General features: G+C 39.6%; 1 protein-coding gene across 1 annotated transcript; it reads right to left on the bottom strand.

The window, feature by feature from the left end:
* Nucleotides 1-801: 801 nt before the first annotated feature.
* Nucleotides 802-19666, bottom strand: SLC25A17 (solute carrier family 25 member 17). The gene is made up of 9 exons (XM_065046466.1): nucleotides 19455-19666; nucleotides 14068-14128; nucleotides 12957-13023; nucleotides 11014-11165; nucleotides 8546-8662; nucleotides 7724-7869; nucleotides 6043-6138; nucleotides 1837-1919; nucleotides 802-1401 (listed from the first exon to the last, which is right to left on the bottom strand). The coding sequence occupies exons 1-9, from the start codon at nucleotides 19602-19604 to the stop codon at nucleotides 1254-1256; spliced, it is 1020 nt and encodes a 339-aa protein (XP_064902538.1). The 5' UTR covers nucleotides 19605-19666; the 3' UTR covers nucleotides 802-1253.
* Between the last annotated feature and the right edge of the window lie 420 nt (nucleotides 19667-20086).

Below are 20086 nucleotides of genomic sequence, written 5' to 3'. Positions count from 1 at the left end.
GTATATAGATACCCCCAATACTCTTAAAAGATGCAGTCAGTGTAAAGGTCTTTATTCTTGTTCAAAAGACAGCATTATCTGCAGAATTGCATTCTAACTTTGTACTTAGAATTGACTCAATTGAAACAAAGAGGGTGCCATTTAGCAATTCAGTAATGTATTTCCTGCAGCATTTAATTCTTCTCTCATACATTCTTGGTGCTAAACTACTGTGGTATTTCTCAACACTTTAAATATAAAATTGTTCTTCAGAACAGTCCTACTGCAATCTTGATGATAAACACAGCAGGATTTATTTGGATTTTATGGTCTAGGACTATTGAACAAAACTATGCAAAAAGAACATATATACTTACATTAGCTGGGACAGCAGTTATGACCTTTATGGTCAGGAAAGTGTCTGGGAAGATCAGTGGAAAAATAATTAAAGCTCATTTTCAAGAGGGCAGACCACTTCTGAGGCACATAATAGTGCTCCCTGCCCGCATGAGAACAAGGCTTGAATTCACATACTCTCACAAGGAACCGGATTACAGAATGTCACATATTTCTGTGTAGCAAGCCCATTTTCTTGAAGCAGCTTAAGGTACTTGGCTTGAAAAAGCAAAAGGTTATGTTCCTCCTACCTAGCCAGTATCTGCATTCAAAAGATTCAAAACTCAAACCAGGTGGATTCAAGAAGACAGCACTGGAAGCACACATGCTAGCCACTCAGAAATCTCACCACCAGATATTTGGGACAGTATCCCATCATTCTGCACTGCAAATATACTTGAAATTAAAAGAAAAGGATGTCCAAAATTTTGTTCTTTATGAATTATTTTAATTAACCAAATATGAAGTGACAAACACAGGTCAAGGAAATAACATGAAACCAGCCCCACCAGCTGCCAACAGACAGAAAACATAGAATAGTTGAGGATGATTTGAGGGAAAACAAGAAAGCATAGTAAGAGATGATTCTTGCCAAGAATGCCAACTAAATCATATCGTAGTTAAAATTTCATGTCAAGTGCTTAAATAAGGTGTCTGTTTTGTTTCGCGCCACCGTGAGTCCACAGAAGAGTAGTGAATGGGCTACCCCTGAATTCAGGGCTACAGGTCATATAAAGTGTATTTCAAATTTCTCCAAATAATGGAGATGCAGGTGACTAAGAAGAAATAGAGAAAGTGAGGACCCTTTGATCCCCAGTCTGATCTCAGAAATGGATTGTGTTTTCTAGACCCCATAATCTTTGGCATAGGTTCCTTTTTCAAAGTTTGCGTGAGTGCTTTAACCCCATGACAGTGAAGGTCGCAGCAGTCAGTTTCTCATACACAAGGAACATAAGAGCAGCCGTAAGGACTGTCTGCAGAAGCTTTGCTTCAAGGCCTTTGTAGAGTCCCATTAATCCAAAACGCCTACAAAACAAAACACAAGAAAACAAGTGTGAATAACCTTCTCTAAGTAAACCAGTACACTACAAAGAATATCACAAGTTAATGACAACTGTAAGAATATTAAATTAATTCTCGATCTCTTGAGTGCAAGCTATGTTTAATATTTTAAAGATAAAAATTCTACAGAAAGTTTTTTGTGCCAGAAACTTGCTTCTTTTCAAGATGAGAGGTGAATTAATCGGTATCCACAGATATCGTTGATACCACTTACTGTACAGATATTTAGAAGAATTTGGTTTTGTGTACTTATTCTGCAATATATTAAAAAAAACAGGTTGACTCAATTGGCAAATTTCAGGGGGCAAAAGAAACAAAACTCAGATTTGACAATATTTTCAATATATTAGTAATGTCCAACTCTTCTGTATCATGTTAGAAAAAACATAGAAAGCTCACCTCACTCTCTGTTGAAGAAGGTAAAGGACATTTCTAAGACTGCCCAGCGTTCGGTTCTCTGGGTTCAACCTGTGGCGTCCAAACTGAAAAACAGAAAGAGCATTTTGTTGTACTACTTCCCCATGGTGCTAGGCAGAGAACCCAACACACGTGTTAAATCTGGAGAGCCTATCTTAAACCTCTTTTAAGACTTTCCAGTTTGTAGTGGCCAACAGCGAAGAACTGAAGCCAAAGCTCACACTACTGAACTTTATACAGCAAGCATTAAAACACTGTGCGCTATAATAATTTGTTCTGGTTTTAAGATGGATACTAAGAAAGTGTTACACTTGCTCATATTTGGTCTCTTTCAATTATTCTGGAGAAAACAGTTTTCAAGATCTCAAAAGCATAATTTGCACAGTCTTAGGAGAGATACAACATTCAAAGCAAGTTCCTTCTGGCTTGCTCATCTTTCATTCAGAGATTCAAAGCCTCGTACATCTGCAAACAATTATTACATGGAAATTGCGTAGCTGAAATAAAAATTTATCTGCCCAGCAATGGTCTTGGAACAAAACATTTACATGTGAAATTCTGAGGAAGAATCCAAAATTGTTTGATCCCCCTACCCAGCCTAAATTATATTTCTCTTTTACTCACTGTGTTTGCTTATCCTCAACCTGGTTTTCAGTAGGCACAATAGCTGCTGCTGTAATTGGATGTCTCAGAGTTAAACTAGCTATTTCAGCAGTTCTTTTTCTAGCATTCATTGATACTCTTATGTGATATAGCTCAATAGCACTGGCAGCAAGTTGTAACTATGAATTACTATTATACAAGGGTTGCCAAACTGGTATTTATAACAACAAACCCAAATAGCTTTTGAATCCTGTGTTATGCATCTGTTCTAAGAAAGGTGAACTTGAGCAACTGTCTGTAAATTAGTTTCTCCCACAACGTGCTCAGGCAACTGTTGTTTCTTAGGTGTACAAAATTACCACCGACAGTAGGTAAAGTATGCAAGCACATTTAGGCAGTTCAGAAATTACAATAAAATGTCCCTTGGCTGTGTGTCTTAAGAACTCAGATGGAAACAGCAGCAACAGGATGCTTTTGGAAATCTGTCTTTATTAGGCAAAAATGTGCTCACAATCCACAATCTTCTCATCAGCAACTAACTCATCTAATACTGATAAATAAAAGTTAAGGATTACTGTCAAAGACTCTGATGTACCCCCAAAAATCTGCTAATTAGGTTCTAAGTTACTGTGTCCATTTCCACCCAGATTACTCAGTGTTTCTAAACTACATTGGGATTATGTGCTTCCTTCTCCTCTCTTCACTACTGTCAGACTACTCTTGTACTGCAAGTAAAGTTTCACCAGGGGAAAAAAAATAATTTCTCCCTAGGACATCAATACTTCATCGATTACTGCAGAAGATTTTCCAAAGGGACAACATTCTATACACTTAAAGAGGCTTGAGTTTTAAAGTGAACTTTTCCACCCAGGATCACTAAGAACATTAACAGTACTACTATTTCTTCAGAGGCAAATTCAATTTACTCACTGTTTACTGCCACATGGGCTAAAGAAGCAGTTTCACTGCTTAATGAATAACACCAGTATCACGCATTTCTAAAGACTGAAAAGGAGATAGACATACCAAATGGTAAGGCTGGAAGCTGCTTACCACTGTCTGTTGCATAGGATATCTGTTAACTGTATGGAGGCAAAAAGAGCACTTTGCCAAGAAGTTGAAAAAAAGGTATAGAGACTTAATCACAAAGAATACCAATAACTCTAAAGCAACATTAAGTTTCTAAGAGTTTAAGGTTGAAAAAAATCTTGAACTTCTACTTTGATGATAGAACTTAACTATGATGTGTAAGATTTTATGAATTATATCAACCTTATGTTAGCTTGCGTGTAAATCTGCTAAAATTGTTTGCAAAAACGACAACTATACAAAGTATACCTCATGCAGAATGTTATTTCTGAAAATACTAAACCTTTATTCATAACTTTTTTTAACATTGCAGTGTCAGTGACAAAAATCTCCTCAAATATAAAAATGCTAGATTTAGGTTAGAAAACACATTACAAAGTAGTACAAGTTTCAACTGGACAGCACAGGTATCACAGATGCATGTTTCTGCTGTCCTCACCAGAAGCGTTCAGGGTTTCTGGCTATTACTTCTTTCATAGAGCAAAGAGAAAGAAGTCACCCCTGGTAACTGCAGAACTAGATACAGTCATTGTACTCCACATCATCACAGGGAGAGGATGGAGCAGCATGGAGAAGTAGCATATAGGCCACTTTATTTTGCAGTGGGCCACTGTCAGAAGAATCCCACCACCACCAGGACACTGCTGGTCAGCTGTGCTCCAGAGAGGCAGCTCATCCCTGCCCACGCCAGTCAGCAGTGAACTAGCTGATTTCAGCAGAGCAACAGCAGCTGGTTTGTACATCCAGTTGGCAGCACAACTACCAGAGCTGCTCCTTTTTTTTTTTAATAAAGAATTACACTGTCACCAAGAGACAGAAGAATTTTGTTCAAAAAGCCAAAAGGAGACAGACAAAACATGAAGCAATAGTCACAAGATCATAACTATTTCTATAGCAGCCGTGGAGTGAGGGTTGAAGTTGTTCTGTTGATGTAGACCCATGAAAACGGTGCTGTTGTGCAATGCCAAAGCTAAAATCGAGCACTCCATCTTTGCTTTCAGTTCTCCTTCACACCCACAGAAAACACATCACAAATTAAAACCAGACTGATGTTGCAACTTATCCAAACAAAGCTCAATTTGCCTAAATGTTTTTCTGTATCTGCCACATCAGTAATAAAAGTTTGTGTTACTAAGTTTAACTGAGACACATCTAGGCTGTTAAAACAGGATAAAAGCAGTAGCTCAGCTGATCATCAGAAGTTATGAAAACTTCAGAAAAGATGACTGCTAAGAAAACTACAATGTGGTTGACACATCTACAGTATAGATGCCATTTTGTGCATCATCAGAGTGAAGCAGAAAGCTGTGCAGGCACAGAAGTTTTACCTAGTGTCTTCTCAGGGTAGAAACAACCACACAGTAAATATTTTCAAGTCCTGATAGATAGTTTGAAGTATACCATTGAAACAATGTTTTTACAAACTATCAAAAATCAAGATACATTTAGCCCAGGCTAATTAGAAAGAAGAAAAAGTAAAATAATTACAACATTGCACAAAAATCACTTTTTCCAGATGAAAAATTAACTAGAAAAATGCCCTATTAGACAAGTCTGAAAAGCAATATCTTTAGCATGGAAGGCTCATGTTCAACAGCTCAACTAATTCTCTAAATTTATAGAAGCTTTAGAACATATCTAATGGCTTTACCATACATGCAAGTTAGGACTTCTCCTTACTTTGGAAAATAGACTTTTATTTCATGTGGAAACATTTATTAATATTTAACTGTTATAAAAGCCATCAAGAAACAACTTTAAAAAACAAATTAAAGAGCACAGAAATTAAACTACAATATGCTTGCTCATGTGGCAAGGTCTCTTCCCCCACCCTAACCTTGTCTTGTTGCAACATTACAACAATATTGGTACATACTGAAGGCAGCAGCATTACCCAGCATACATACAAATTGCAAGTGAGAATAAACTCAAGTGTTTCTATTACCTCTACAATTAGTGTACAAGGCCAGGCAAGTGGTTAAATATATTATTTATGAGGGAGCTCAGCTTCCCCAATGAATCACATTCAGGCTACTGACAAGGTCAGGCCATCATCTGAATAAAACAAAACCTATGAATAGACTTTTTTTTTGGGTTACCCTAGGTCATCTGGAAACAAACTGGATTTAGAGGATTTAATTTTAACTTCCCACTTGACACATCATCTATTTACGTTCAAAGAAATAAATCTACATTTTTGTAGTGCCTTAAAGCAGTATTGTCCATCAGCTTCTGTGAGACACTGTGCTAATGCATTATGTTGTCAGTCCTACCAGCTACTTGAAACATATGTGCACCAGTAATACCAAGTTCTATCAAAATCTGCCAGTACTGGATCAAAGAAGAGAGGCATCCTTAGCGGTGACCCGCACTGTGCAAAAGGAGCTCCCAAAATGGCAAGTCCATTAACACGAAGAAAAACAAGCCATGTGAACAGGGCTTGCATTATACAGAATAAGTCAGAAGCAGTTACCCAGAAATTAAATTATTACTTACCCGCAGAATTGACTGCACTGTCTGCAGAGGATACGTGAGGGTGGTCGCAACTGCTTTGGCTATTGCACCAATGACAAAAGCATCCAAAGACGTCAGCTGTTCAACAGATAAAGAACATATTACTTCTGCATAGTACCAAACCAGCCAGTTACCTGTATGTGTCTGGTGATTCTGTACTGTTACTTGCTACCGGGTTACCTAAGTATCTTTGCCATAAAGATTTCATTAAGTCTCTGGTCTTCTAAGTTTAAGGAGTTAGTTATAGCTCAAAAAACTTTCCCACAACTAAGGTTTAATTGTAACTTCTGCTTGTTCACAAACTTTTGCATGTCTCACTTGCTCACTATAACTTGGTTACTAAAACATAGTGGAGATAAAGCTAATACAGCTAGACTAAAGTAAAGCACCAAGAGCAGACAAAAGATGAGGGAAGTGGCACTTGAACATACCATCAATGCATGACCATTTCAGTTTTTGCAACTTTTAAACTAACAAGTCACACAGTACTTGTGAAGAAGTGACAATGAAAGACTTCTTGAACGTTACTCTCTAATCCCAAGACATAATCACTACACTATCAGTCAGAATTTTAGTCTTGATTACATTGGCTAAAAATCTCAACTCCTATTACTTAAGAACACCTGCTGAAAGCCCATCAAAAGACTATAACGTTCCATGATACACCAAATATGTTGCTATGTTGTCAAAAATAAAAATGTCTACAGAAAGACCATTGCTAAGGGAAAAAAGTGTTTTACCTCTCCACTGATCATGGACAAAACATGCCCTAATTTAAGGTAGAACTGATTTATTTCTGTGTTTATTTTAAATCACTATAGCAATTATCCAACAGGCAACTAACAAAGCAGAGGCAAGCTCAGCTCATCAGTCAAAAAATGTATTATCCATAATGTAAGTGGACAGATCCAGCCAAATGCATTCTAAAGTCACAAATTAACAGCAAAGCACTGCAGCTTAAACATATAGTCTGTTATGACATCCTAAAATTTAACACAAATGCTTTTCAACTTGCTAGGATCATGAGTTCAGGTGACGTGCTCTATCTGATACAGAGAAAAAAGAAAAAGAATAAAGAAGGGGACTATAAAGCAGGGACAGAAAAATGATTCTATATCTATCTAGAGAATCGGGTAGGTTCCATTGCAATACTGTGTTCAGTTCTAGCATTGATCTTTGGAAAAAGGATGTTGAAAAAAACGAGGGCTTCAAGAAAAAAAAGTGTTATTAAAATGACAAAGTCCAGAACAAATCTGTGATACTTGAAAGTCTCAATATACTTTATTTACTGAAGAAAGGGTTAAGAGGCAACTTCAAAACAGTTTGTACGTACACACTTATAAAACAGATAGATTACAATTGAAATCTCTACTTTAAATCAAGACCTGTGAACAGCTACACACAAATGTGGACAAGAGATGCAGTTTAATTTTTACAGGAAGAGGAATTAATCCCAGGAATATCTTCCCCAGGGACATGAAAGAGTCACGTCTCACTTCACAATCATGGATCTTTTTTAGAAGACATACTAACTCAAAAAAAGCCTCAAGAGTACAAGAACCAAAACTAAACCTACATTTCTGAATTTGCTCAAGTAACACATGTCAACGAACCTGTCTTACAACAGAGAATGTCCCATCACCTGGCCTCAAAACATACTCACTTGCAGCTGCTTTTTCAAAAGCTTCCGTTTAAAGCCTTCATAAAACATGAACTGTATGGCAGGATTGAAGACGAGCAGCAAGGAGGGGAAAGTCCCATTCCATAAAGCTAAGACTCCTTCATCTCTTATTATCTGATGAAAGGCATCTGAGGGGAAAGGTAGGAAAAAAAAATTCCTTAAAATTTTGAGTACAAAATTCTGACTGTAGAAGATGAGAAAAATTACACTTAAAGACTAATAGTCCAGGTGTAAAAAAATCCACTGCAGTTTTCTATGTTACTTTTCTTCCATTCTAATCGGGAATTTACTGGAAAATAGTGACAAAAGAGGTTTTTGCTCACACTACCATTAAGTTAATCTACACAGCCACTTTTTTGGTACAAACTCAGCATCAACATTAAGGTCTTCTAAACCATTTACAGAAAAACAGTATTTATTATTTATTTTTAAAACGAAGACAACCTGAACATGTGGCCCATTAAGAGATTAAGGTGAGTGAAGTTCAATTTGCAGATTCTCTGTCCAGACTTAGACTCCCAGCTACCACCTCACTGGTCTCACTACTACTCCAGAATTTATATGACAAGATACTTGTCTTTGCAAAGGGTATTTTCCTTACAGGCAGGCACACTACAAACTCTTAATTACCATCAGAAATGGCCAAGTCCAGTTTCCTGTAAAACTCAACGACTGCAAAGTGACAGGGAAGCACAGATATTCCAGTGTGTAATTGTTTATGTGAAAAGTCCTCAAACTTCAGAGTCCTTAATATATTTATTTTAACAAACTTCTCTTTGGTTGAAGACAATAACAGGTGCTTACCTATTATGCCTTTATAATTGGTTGGTACAATGTCTTCATTTCTAAATTTTGCTCCCTGCAGCTTCAGACGTGTGTTCACAACCCAAAGAGGAGTGGTCAAAAGGACATTCACTACACCTAGTGCAAAACACACCACAGAGAAAGTCAGCCAGACCCAGAAGATTTCAATAGTTTCTTATCCCCTTAGCCCCAGTTCACACACTACTGAAACTACTGGGAAGAAGAAACAGCCCACGGCAAAAGTAAACTGGTAATTCGTAATAAACTAATTCAGTATCCCCCACACAGAGCAGCCAATTTTATGCCATTGGGAAGACATTTCTGCTGCTCTTTCCCAAAACTAAAAAAAAAAAAACCAAAAACACAACACCCCCCCCCCCCCCCCCCATCAAATATGAACATGTTTGAAGGAATCTTAAATGAAATTGTTACTTTGCTGCATACTACGCCACACTGGAGCACAAGATATTCTACTTTTCATGCCCTAGCTCACACCATGGCTTGCTGCCCGCCTACCTTCAGAAACAGTGATAAAGTTAGAAGGATTATTTTATGAGGAGAGATCAAAACAGATAAATGCATGCAGCTTCATTACCAGAAGAGAGCTCCTACACTGCCAAAAGAATGAGAATATCTGGTTTCTAGATTCAGTAAATACACTTAAAGGGGAAACACAGGATTCTGCAAATATTTTAAATAAGGCTTAGAAGCGTTGGGAAATTACACACAATAACAAATCCCAAAAGTAAAGTCTGAAAGCTGCATATCAGGAAGTAGAATGGGGGAGAAGAAATGGGCAAACAAACATAAGGCTGCAACAAAGAGGTATTGCAAATACAGTTCTGAAATAACAGGGAGAAGAATTAAAAGTGGCATTACTTCTGCAATCACCTAGTACAGGTCTTTCCTGTTAAGGGCCAAGGCAGTTACTTTGAAGTAACTATGTAAAAACAAGTTTCTGATCTTTCTTATTAATACTTCTGCATCACAGGAATTACCAATTGCTTCTACACTGGTTTGCTTTGTCTGGCTGACAGACTGAATTATTCCGTTTTATTGAGTTGGACACAGCATGCCACTATCAAGAACAGTAAATCTGAAAAAGCTGAAGCTTTACTACCTACATCGTGCCTATTTGTTCTTTACTTCTCTTTTAAGAGGGTTCAGGAAAGCAGAATATAAACATAATATTTCAGCAACCTTCATAAAGCCTATATTCAGCTTGAAAAAAGTTTTAAACAATATCAAGCACTAGATAAGGTAAGCCACACTAACCTCTCTTAAGCAAAGTCAAGGTGATTACATTATGGAGCAACAGGATAGAACACCATATATATATATATATATATATATATATACTTGTAATTTCTCACCCAGACTCAGTTAAAGGAGATAAAACTTTATTTTCCAGAGCGGGAAGGCAATTTTTAAAAAAAATATATTTTTCCAACCTTTATTTGCTACCGGTAGTAGAAATGAGAGATGGGGAGGAAAAATTAGTAAACACATCAAGTGAGTTTTTCAATTTACGCCAGGTATTATTCCATAATAAGGATAAAAACCACAGACATTGAAGAAGTCATTTAACTAACAAGCTATTACCCTAATTCCTGTAGCCTTTGTTTCAGAATCTAATTATAATAAAGTTTCCCTCAGTGAAAAAGCCAAGTTAAAAATTTCCTTCCTCATTTTCCCCCAAGTATTCAGCAACTGGTAAATGAGGAAAGAAATTCACAACGAAAGTACAAGAAACTAGCAAAAAGTAAACAACCACCACCACCTCCTCAGTAATCAAAAGCCTTTTTTGTGTGCGATTTTTTTTTTTTTTTTTAATCAGTTTGTTTCAGTGTGGTTGCATGAGCAATTGTTCCTGCAGAACGAGTACAGGCCAATACTTGCACACAGGAGTAATTTTTCACCTAGGATTTCCTAGAAAAGCCACTAATGTCATTATTTCTTCGAAGAAGCCACTGTAGCACCCGTATGAGAGCAAGGGATGAAAAGAATATAAAGTTCCCACTGTACTTGCACACATATAGGGACTTTAACTTTCAGATCATGACCCATAAAGAAGTCTGAAAACTGGCACTAAAAGCTCTTACTTGTCCTAACAAAACATTTCAGAATTGGCATATATCTTTCCCTCTGAAAAAAGTATCACCTCTCCCTGCCACTTGTCTTCAACATTTAAAAAAAGATGATGCCATGGTAAACAGGACACCAGCCAAATAAAACACTAGACTGCAACAGCACTGTGCTGTGGGCCAGAATGCACAACAGGAACAGTTTATGCACCTACTTATGAGGTGAAGGAAGACACAGAAGAGCAACCAACCAAAGCTGTGCAACACAGCAGGTCTGCACACAGTGAGAGACACAAGCACTTGGTGTGATCTCAGGTGGACTTCAAAGAAAAACATTAGATAAAATAAAATACATTTTTGATGAAATTGAGACTTAAGTATTACCTGCAACGACCCCAAGAACCAGGTCTTTTCCAGTGGTTGAATGCTGACCTTTGACCCAGAGAGCTTTAAGACTATTAAATGTATAAAAATAAACAAAATTGGAGCAGCAAAGGCTGGAGATAACAGGGAACCATCCTCGATACGGTGCCAACCTAAAGGAGAGGAAAAAGTCGTGGTAAGGGATCAAGCAAACTGTTCCTAAGATCTGTCTGATTTCACATGTTGGTGGAGGGCCCCAGAGATACAATACTGTGAACTACATACAATGTTAACTAAATACATCTTTATAATTAATGGTAACAAACTATACTAAACTCCTGACTGTACTATAAAAAATTAGCCACTTATAAATGACAATAATTAGGGATAATTCCATTAAAGAAGCTGTAAAGGCAGAATACATTTACAGTGAGAAGCTTAGGGCTCACTGACTTCAAAAGTATTTGCTTTCTACCAACAGCCAGCAATGAGCTACAAACATCCAGGGGATTAACAGATCTTTGAAGTATGTATGTTAGCATATAGACTGATATAGTCAGTTCAAACCATATACTAAAACATACCAAGGCATGAGGAGAATTTGCCTCTCCATTGATAAATTGACTTGTCAGTTCAATACAACAAAATAACACCCCAGTAGATTCTCACATCTCCAAAGAAACAAAGCAATGCTTAACATAGCTGGAAAAAAAATTAAGACAACTACTCCTTCAATACAAAAAAAAAAAAAAAAACAAAACCAAACAAAAACTAAAACAAAACAACAAAAAACCCAAACAAACAAACAACAACAAAAAAACTAGAGCCAGGAAGAAGAAAAAAAAAGTCTGGACTCTTGCATAGAATTTAAAGATGGAAGAATGGTTACTGAAATTAATATTCTTTACTAAGGAGAGTTTTCCAAAGAGATATGAGATATGCAGGTGCGAGCAATTTCTAATAAATGCCTTGCAGTAAAGTCTACAGCAAATCAGCTGGGTGAGAAAAAGAGACACTACCTATTAAAATTTAACTAAAGTAATCACAGATGAAAAACTGAATTACTGATTTTTTTTGTTTGTTTCACAGGAAAAGTTGACCACTTTTTCAGGCTTTTAATTTCAGTTACCCTCTTAATTTTTCTTTTTTAGTTTTTTTTTTTTTTTTCAAATGAAGTTTACTTGCCACCCTCATGTGACAAATGTAATGCCAGAATATGAACAACAGAGATCACCAACTGCCTGAGAAGTACTCTTGCATACAACTGTCAACTGCTCAAGTTCAAAGGTGGCAAAACATTATTAGCCAAGCTAAACTTTTGTCAGCTTTAATGTCCTGGAAGCTCTAGTCTACAGAAGAGTTCCACAGATTCACTTAGGAAAATACTTGTAACAAGGACACGCATACAACTGTTTTTCCAAGCCAGCTCAGCTCAGACTGTGTGGCAAATAAAGCACAGCATTGGTGAAATTTGACTGCTTTTGGACAGAGCTTCAATCTCATCAGCATAAAGAGTTACTTGTTGTTTACTTCCACATCCTTAGGAGGAGAAAAAACCCAACTGGGAAACATGTCTCAATTCTCCTGTTGAAAGTGTCCCAACTTCCCAAGAGTTTCATCTTGGTTATGAGAAATGGACACACCCAAGAATCCAGGCAGACAAAGCTGGTTTATCAGGTACATGAAGGTACATTTGTGTACAAACTTGCATTTCCTGAAGACACACAGCTACTCCCTAGTGGAGGCACAGTTGCATGACCGAACAGCTTGATTGCATAAGAAAGTTAATTTGGATTAGCTCAAGATGAGCACATAGGATTGAGTAAATCATATCACACTTCTATGAAGACATTTTAATTCAAAGTAAAAATCTGTCCACATGGGATAACTATTCCACTTTAACATCAAATTCAAATTAGTTGTAGATCTTGCCTACATGAAGAGGAAAATTAGTATCTACTCACAGGCCTTCTTCTTTTATTATTTCCAATAGGACTGCCGGTGTTGTCTTAGACTTCCGCTTCTCATCAACTGGAAAACAAAGGAATCAAAGTTTTAGATTATTCTGAGTTTTAGCACTCATTTTTCAACTCTTCATCCTACCTATTCTGAACATACCCCAGAAGAGCATGTTTGTTCTTCCTCATAAAGGACAGACATTCCCTGCTTCTGTAGCAATTCCAGAAAGCATCTACTTATTTTCATTTGCTAGGTAAGGCTACCTCCTTTTTAAAAAAAAAAAAATTTTCCCCAGACTAGCACGTTCTGTTGGGCACCAGAGTATCTGCAGTTACCAATTCCTAACCCGATAATTGTGCCATGAACTGAGCTTAGGTTCACCTCAGGCAAGAGACTCAAACAGGGCCTGCCCAACTGCCTTCAGAATTGCACCTTGGACTCCAGATCCAGCACCACTAGCAGAGCAATCTCTTACAGTTAATCTACAAACAGCAAAGCCTTAGCAAAACACTGTCTCGCCTGGCTTCAAAAGCTGCTCAACAGTGATACGGTGCTAATTTCTCAACCACATATTTCTGACAACCTGGCTGATGATCTCCCTCTAGTTCCTAAAAACGCTTTAGTCACTGTACTAAAATGCTTGGTGATTTTGAGACTTTTGATCGGGAGACACAGCATTAGAACAACCTTATACTCAGATTGCATTTTTGTAAATATTGGACATTCCTACTCCCAGTTCTCACCATGACTTTTCCCTTTAACCCATTCTAAGGAATAATTCTGGACTAGTTTATCATGACACTGCCCCTGTTCTCAGCAGCCAAAAGCAAAAACATACAAATGTAATACTGTGTAATCTCACATCTTTATTTTTGGTCTCAGATAACCATTTTAAATCCATGTCTGGCCACACATCACACAGCCTTTTACAGCTAATTAAAAGGTACTTTCAAAAGGGAGAATTACCTTCATCCGGAGAAGTGGTGTTAGTGCTTAAATAGTGTTAGTGTTATGCAAGTAAGATTCCTGGTCATGCAAGATAGGTCCCCCTGCAACCACCCAAGCAGAGACGAACAGAAACACTGTTGTATAAGGAAACTAGAGTTTTACACTTACCCTGAAGTCTAAGCCTAGCTGTATCCAAAGGAAAAAATACAGTCATTGCAGTCATACTGCCCTGAAAAACAAAATAAACTGGCTATATAGTGTATCAGTTGCTTGTATAGATGACTGCCAGACTCACTGCAGCCCTTCTACCCCCAAACCAGTCTACTCAGTGAGTTTTAATAAAATGGATGAATTCCATGTATAATAGTGCCCATTTGAAGCCTTTTTTGGTCCCATGCTTACAAGCGAGGTCTTTTCGTCTTTTATTAGATCAAGCTGAAATGAAAACCATTAGAAACTTTTTGCCCACAGATAAAGTTTTCAAGTGTGAGAGCTGATAAAGTGGGCATCAGGAGACAAACCTATTTCACTTTCTCTACTTCACATTAGTCTCAGTACCAAACTTTTTAAAAAGTAAAAATGAAAACAAAACAAAAGACAGACAACTTTGACACAAGCAACCTTTGTGTTACAATAACATTGTTTTGACTTAAGAAACAAACCCCAAACTTTAGTTTGTAAAAAAACCTGACAGTACAAGTTTTTCAGCACTTAATCTAGCATTGTACTTAATTCCAATTTAGGCAGTAAAGATACTACCTACCAAGACACCCCCTGTGGCATGAATTACATACAATGAATTAAATAGTGACCTAGATGTAACAAGATTCAGATCTTGTGAATCCCAAGCTCTCTTCACTGCTTGTGCAATACAAGCATTAAAGCCTCTAAACAGAAAAGCCAACAGCCACTATTTGCAAATGCCTTTATCTTCGATACTGGCCACCATTCCCTTTCAACCACCATTCAGCTTCTTCATTTTTCAGTACTCTTAACATTAATATCACACAGCTTTTGGAAAAGATATCTAACTGAAGAAGACCCTGGGTTGCTGTAAATCTGTTAACGCTCTACAGTAGTATTAAACGCATTAAGTGGCTGCTAAAGCTGTGGAAGTCTTCTGTTAGTAGCCATGCAAACTGTTTTAATGGCGGGAAGGTCTAGGACATGGCAAGTCACACAAGCACTGTGTTTAAAGCACACTGCACAGTCTGACTTGAACTTCTCTAGTGCTATGTTATGACACCTATTTAAGAGAGTTTTGCCTCTGGAAATACTACAGCTCCTCCACAGGCTGCTTGGACCTATCTCTACAACCAGCAACAGAAGATTATTTTTCATGTGGTGTTTCCTCACTAAGACAATGCTTGGTTGAAGTCTTAGCAAGACTCGAGATTTCTCCAGTTTTCATAACACCAGGTAGGAGATGAAAGGAAACACTTGGCCATAACTACCTGGTTATTATAACCCATTTATTTTGGGCTCTAGCCAGAACGGTTGGTTCTGCTCTCCCACGTACTTGTCCTATGTCTGCTCATCCTCATTACCTATTGTGCACACAGCTGAACAGCAAATAGGATTAAAGAACCCATCTGACTGAAAATTTACAAAAAATAAATTTCAGTTACAAGGCTAATGCCAGCACAAAAAAGTGCCAGAAGGAGCCAAAATACACCTCCTAATGAGCTGCATTACAGCAACCCTGAAGGCAACCTCGAAACAGTTACACACACAAACCTATGTGCTGAACAGCCACAAGACCGCACAGTCATCACAAGTTCCAGTGTTCCCATCTCAATTTATCCTGGTTCCATCCTCCCAAAGCGAGATTTATCCTGAATCCAACTCTCAACACAATCCACCATACAGCAACACAAACATTTCAACTCAAAATCAGAAAACAGAAATTGGGAAATAGTCAGGGAAGTGGCACACAGGACAACTGGATGGATAACAAGTACAAAATAGAATATTTAAGTTGGACTTACTATGATCATCTGGTTCAACTGTCTGACCACTACAGGGCTGACCAAAAGTTAACGCATACTACTAAAGGCACTACCCAAATGGCTCTTAGACACTGACAGGCTTGGACATCAACCACCTCTCTAGGAAGTCTGTTCCAACATTTGATCACCTTCTTGGGTGATCAACCTTCTTAATGCCCTGACTAACCTTCCCTGGTGCATCTTCCAACCATTCCCATGCAGTGAGCCTTACAGGCTGCTTAAAACTGTCTTGAAACATATATGAAGCTAAGCTCAACAGAATGTCACAAGATAGCTCAGCCAATCTAACAGATTACTGCCAATAAAAGATAATTTGTACCCTCTCCCTTCCTTTTGCTAAATAGAGGAAAATAAACTCAAAAAAAGCAGAGTTATTTTCCTGCCAGGTTTATAAATGGATCAACTCCACTACATGGCGAGGAGACTGCCAGAAGCATCACATGGAAGAGACAGGATCTCATGGCTAGAAGGGAAAGGAGACGGATGAGCAGGACCAGTCCTTCCCCCAGCAACCGAATTCTCAAGATGGGCTCAGACTCCTTACTGAATCACACTTGAGACCAGCAGGGAAAGTAACCCCTATTACTGATTGCAGGAACACAAACTGAAATGTATGACCCTGTACTGTTGGAAGGGTGAGGTTTTACTGTCTGTTGTCCCACCACCTCCCTGTCAGTGCAGAATCCTGGCAGTTTGACAAGTCAAGTCATACCTTCACTGAATAACCACTAGGACAAGTAGAACTGGCATGAAAAAATCCCAGCTCTTGGTCAACAGTATTTGCATCCCTGTCTCCTCCGTTCTGGTGGCATAACTTTTTGGGCACCTACACAATGACGCAGACAAGGAAACTAAACTGGTTGAAAGAAAAACTTTTTCCACTGGGTTACTACTTCAGTCACAGCACCAAGTAAAGAACTGTACAGTAGCCAAGAGGTGGCAGTAAGTGGCCACAACAAATGGCCTGAGGTGACTGCTCCCAAGAAGAGGGGTGCAGCACCACAGCCTAAAGTTTGGTTTTCTAAAAAATAATAATAAAAATTTTAAAATAATAATAATAATAAAAAAAACCTTTGTCAGCCAACTTTCAGAGTTAAACAAAGCAGCTTACCTGCTGCCATGGTACTCCTATCAAATTCACGTTCCTACAGCTTTCATAACAGGCAGGTTACTTGAAAGCTATACATACAGTTAAAGAATACATATATAATTCAATTAAAGTTCCCAGGAAATCAAGTATTATTTTTCAGTTGCTCAGAAAACTATTCATTTGTCTCACGTGTAACTAGGTAGTCTAGAAAATACATGACCTTTCACCATACTAGAACAGAACGAAAAATTATCATGTTGTGATCAGACATGTTCTTCTGACTCATAACCTCAGCACAGTTCTGTGGGTTGCTTTTTCTTTTTTCAAATTCTTACATCACATCTGCATACCAGTGTGCTTTATAATGATTTAGACAAATGGTGAGACAACATCAGAACAGTTAGTACCCATGTCAAAGATTTTGCCAGAAATTATGTTATAGCAGCAAATAGAAATCTCGGAATCGATAAGCACATCTTTACTATAACAAAAACAAACAAACAAAAAACCAACACCCACATTCAAAAACCAAAACCAAACAACAAGGTCTGCAGCATGGGAGAAGGGGGGAGAAAAAAAAAGCCACCTCATTTTCCAAAAAAATTCTTGCTCCAGAGTTTTAAATTATGTATGAATATTGGAGAAAGCAAGTGGAAGTTACAAGGGTACACAAGTCCAATTACTCAAAAAAGTTGTCTTCCTTCACAACAACATCACTGCAACAGAGATATAAGCATCTTCAAATACAATAGGGAACTTCTATTAACTTAATTAACACCACCAGCAGATATAAGATAGAATTTTATCACGTGTATTAAGTTTATGGCTAGATTATAAATTTGGTTCAGATCACAAGCTTTGTTCAAGAACATAGCCAGATTATAGTGATCTGTATCCTTGAGTGAGAAGCTGCCAGTGAGGGCTAGACAGTATTACCAACTTCTGTACACCAGCAAAAGGAGAGCGAGTAGTATTTCTATAAAGAGAACATTTGACAGAGTTCCATTTTTTGAAAGTGGGAACAAAATCTCTGTTGCCTTTGAAGCTAAAACAAGCAGACTTGAGACACTTTAAAGAACTGACAATAATCCCATGTTTGTGATAAAGACAACACATTTCAAGTCTTTCTTTTTATTTCTATGGGAAGCCAATTTAGAATCACTCTTTATTGTTCAGTAACATTTAGTGATTTTCATCCTCTACAAGACATTGTGAGTTATTCTAAGGACTCATATTAGAACAGTAAGTTTTGCCAGAACAGTACATCAGCAACTGCTAAAATACATATTTAGGTGTTCTTGCCAACCTGGAGCAACCCAGGAGTCAAGATGCATCCGCTTGCTTGAAATCCATCAATACATCTGGTCCAACATGCTACAATGTGCTGAAATTCTTAATCTGTTGGAAGTACAAGACTGATCTGCTATTTACAGAGCTAGCACTCATTGTTTCAACGGCTGTGCACACTATGAAATCTAGAGACACTTAACACTGCTTTTTTATTTACCAGCATCATAGGAAAAATTTAATTCAATAACCTATAAAAACTTTCCCTAGGTGCATTTTGCTTGCTTCATGTTTTGATCGACACCTATGCCTTGCCTCATGCTTCCTAAGCTCCAAGTATTCATGAGACAATCACAGAATGCAGATGTTTAGTACAAATCTTAATTTCCACAGGTGAAGTGTTGACTCTCTAGCTTCTAGGAGGCTTGCATGTTCATAGTTAATTTGATGCACGACTTCAGATGCTGATGGGCTCGCTTCCTAAGGGAGCACACCTGCAGTAGAAATTGGGCTCAGAGAAAGCTCCAGCTGCTCAGGAGGAGAGCCAGCCTCAAGATTTAGGCATTCCCACATCCAAAACCAGCAACGAGCAAAACTAGGGGTTTGCAAGCATGCTTGCACAGGATGGGTGACAGAGCTGAGACGCGGTGTCAGGGAGCCATACAATCACAGAATAGTTTGGGCTGGAAAGGCCCTTGAAAGGTCATCCAGTCCAACCCCCTGCAATGAGCATGAACATCTTCAACTAGATCAGGTTGCTCAGAACCCCGTCCAGCCTGACACTGAATGTTTCAGGGATGGGGTCCTCATCCCCAACCCTCTTATTGGGATCGTGAAGGGCCTGGGCACGACCGCGCACGGGTCACGGCGCAGCCCCGCGGGCCTGTCAGGCCGCACTGCCCTGGGCTCTCCGCCTCCGCCCCACCGCAGCCGCCCCCTCAGGCACGGCCCCTCAGTCGAACAAAGGCTCAAGTCGGCCCGCGACCTCCCCAGCGTCCCCCACGAGGCTGGCACGGCTGCTCCGCCCGCCCGCCCACCGGGGCACGCGCCCCCGCCAGACCCCTCCGCCCCGTCACTGCCAACGGCCGACGCCAAGCAGACCCCTCCTTCCCCCACCCGGCGCCGCCCGCAACGGCCCCACGGTGCGAGCGCCCGACCCGCTCGCTCACCACAGCCCCGGACACTGCGTGCACCAGGCTCTCGTAGGAGGCGATGGAAGCCATGGCGGCGGCTTTCGCGGGCTCCGCCGCCGGCCGGCACGACTGCTCCGCGGCACCACCGAGATCCGCGCTGCTAACGGCCGCCCCGGCTCGCGCCATGGCTCCCGCCCTCCTGTCACGTGCCGACTCGCACCACCTCCCCGCCGCCACAGCCCCGCCCTCCGGCGGTCCGGCGCATGCGCGCTTAGGCGCCTCAAGCCGCGGTGGGGGCTGGTGCTCGGCGCTTCGCTGAGCGGGAGCGGCCGAAGGGCGGTTCGGGGCTGGAGCGCTCCGTGAGAGCTGCCGGGTGGGAAAGGACCTGGGGGTGCTGATCGACAGCCGGCTGAACATGAGCCCAGCAGTGTGCCCAGGTGGCCAAGAAGGCCAACAGCATCCTGGCTGGTATCAGAAATAGTGTGGTCAGCAGGACCAGGGCAGCAATTGTCTCCCTGTACTTGGCGCTGGTGAGACGGCACCACAAATACTCTGTTCGGTTTTGGGCCTCTCACTACAAGAAGGATATTGAGGTGCTGAAGAGAGTGCAGAGGAGGGCAATGAAGCTGGTGAGGTGTCTGGAGCACAAGTCTGATGAGGAGCGGCTG

The sequence above is a fragment of the Columba livia genome, chromosome 1 (assembly GCF_036013475.1).
Source record: "Columba livia isolate bColLiv1 breed racing homer chromosome 1, bColLiv1.pat.W.v2, whole genome shotgun sequence".
Classification (NCBI taxonomy): domain Eukaryota; kingdom Metazoa; phylum Chordata; class Aves; order Columbiformes; family Columbidae; genus Columba; species Columba livia.
This window is presented reverse-complemented; position numbering and strand designations above follow the sequence as displayed.

Coding starts and splice junctions, on each gene's coding strand:
- SLC25A17 (XM_065046466.1), bottom strand. CDS start 19,604: ATGGCGCGAGCCGGGGCGGCCGTTAGCAGCGCGGATCTCGGTGGTGCC. Junction 14,129..19,454: donor ACGCAGTGTCCGGGGCTGTG/GTGAGCGAGCGG, acceptor TTTGTTTTTCAG/GGCAGTATGACTGCAATGAC. Junction 1,920..6,042: donor CAGTGCAGTCAATTCTGCGG/GTAAGTAATAAT, acceptor TCTGTTTTTCAG/TTTGGACGCCACAGGTTGAA.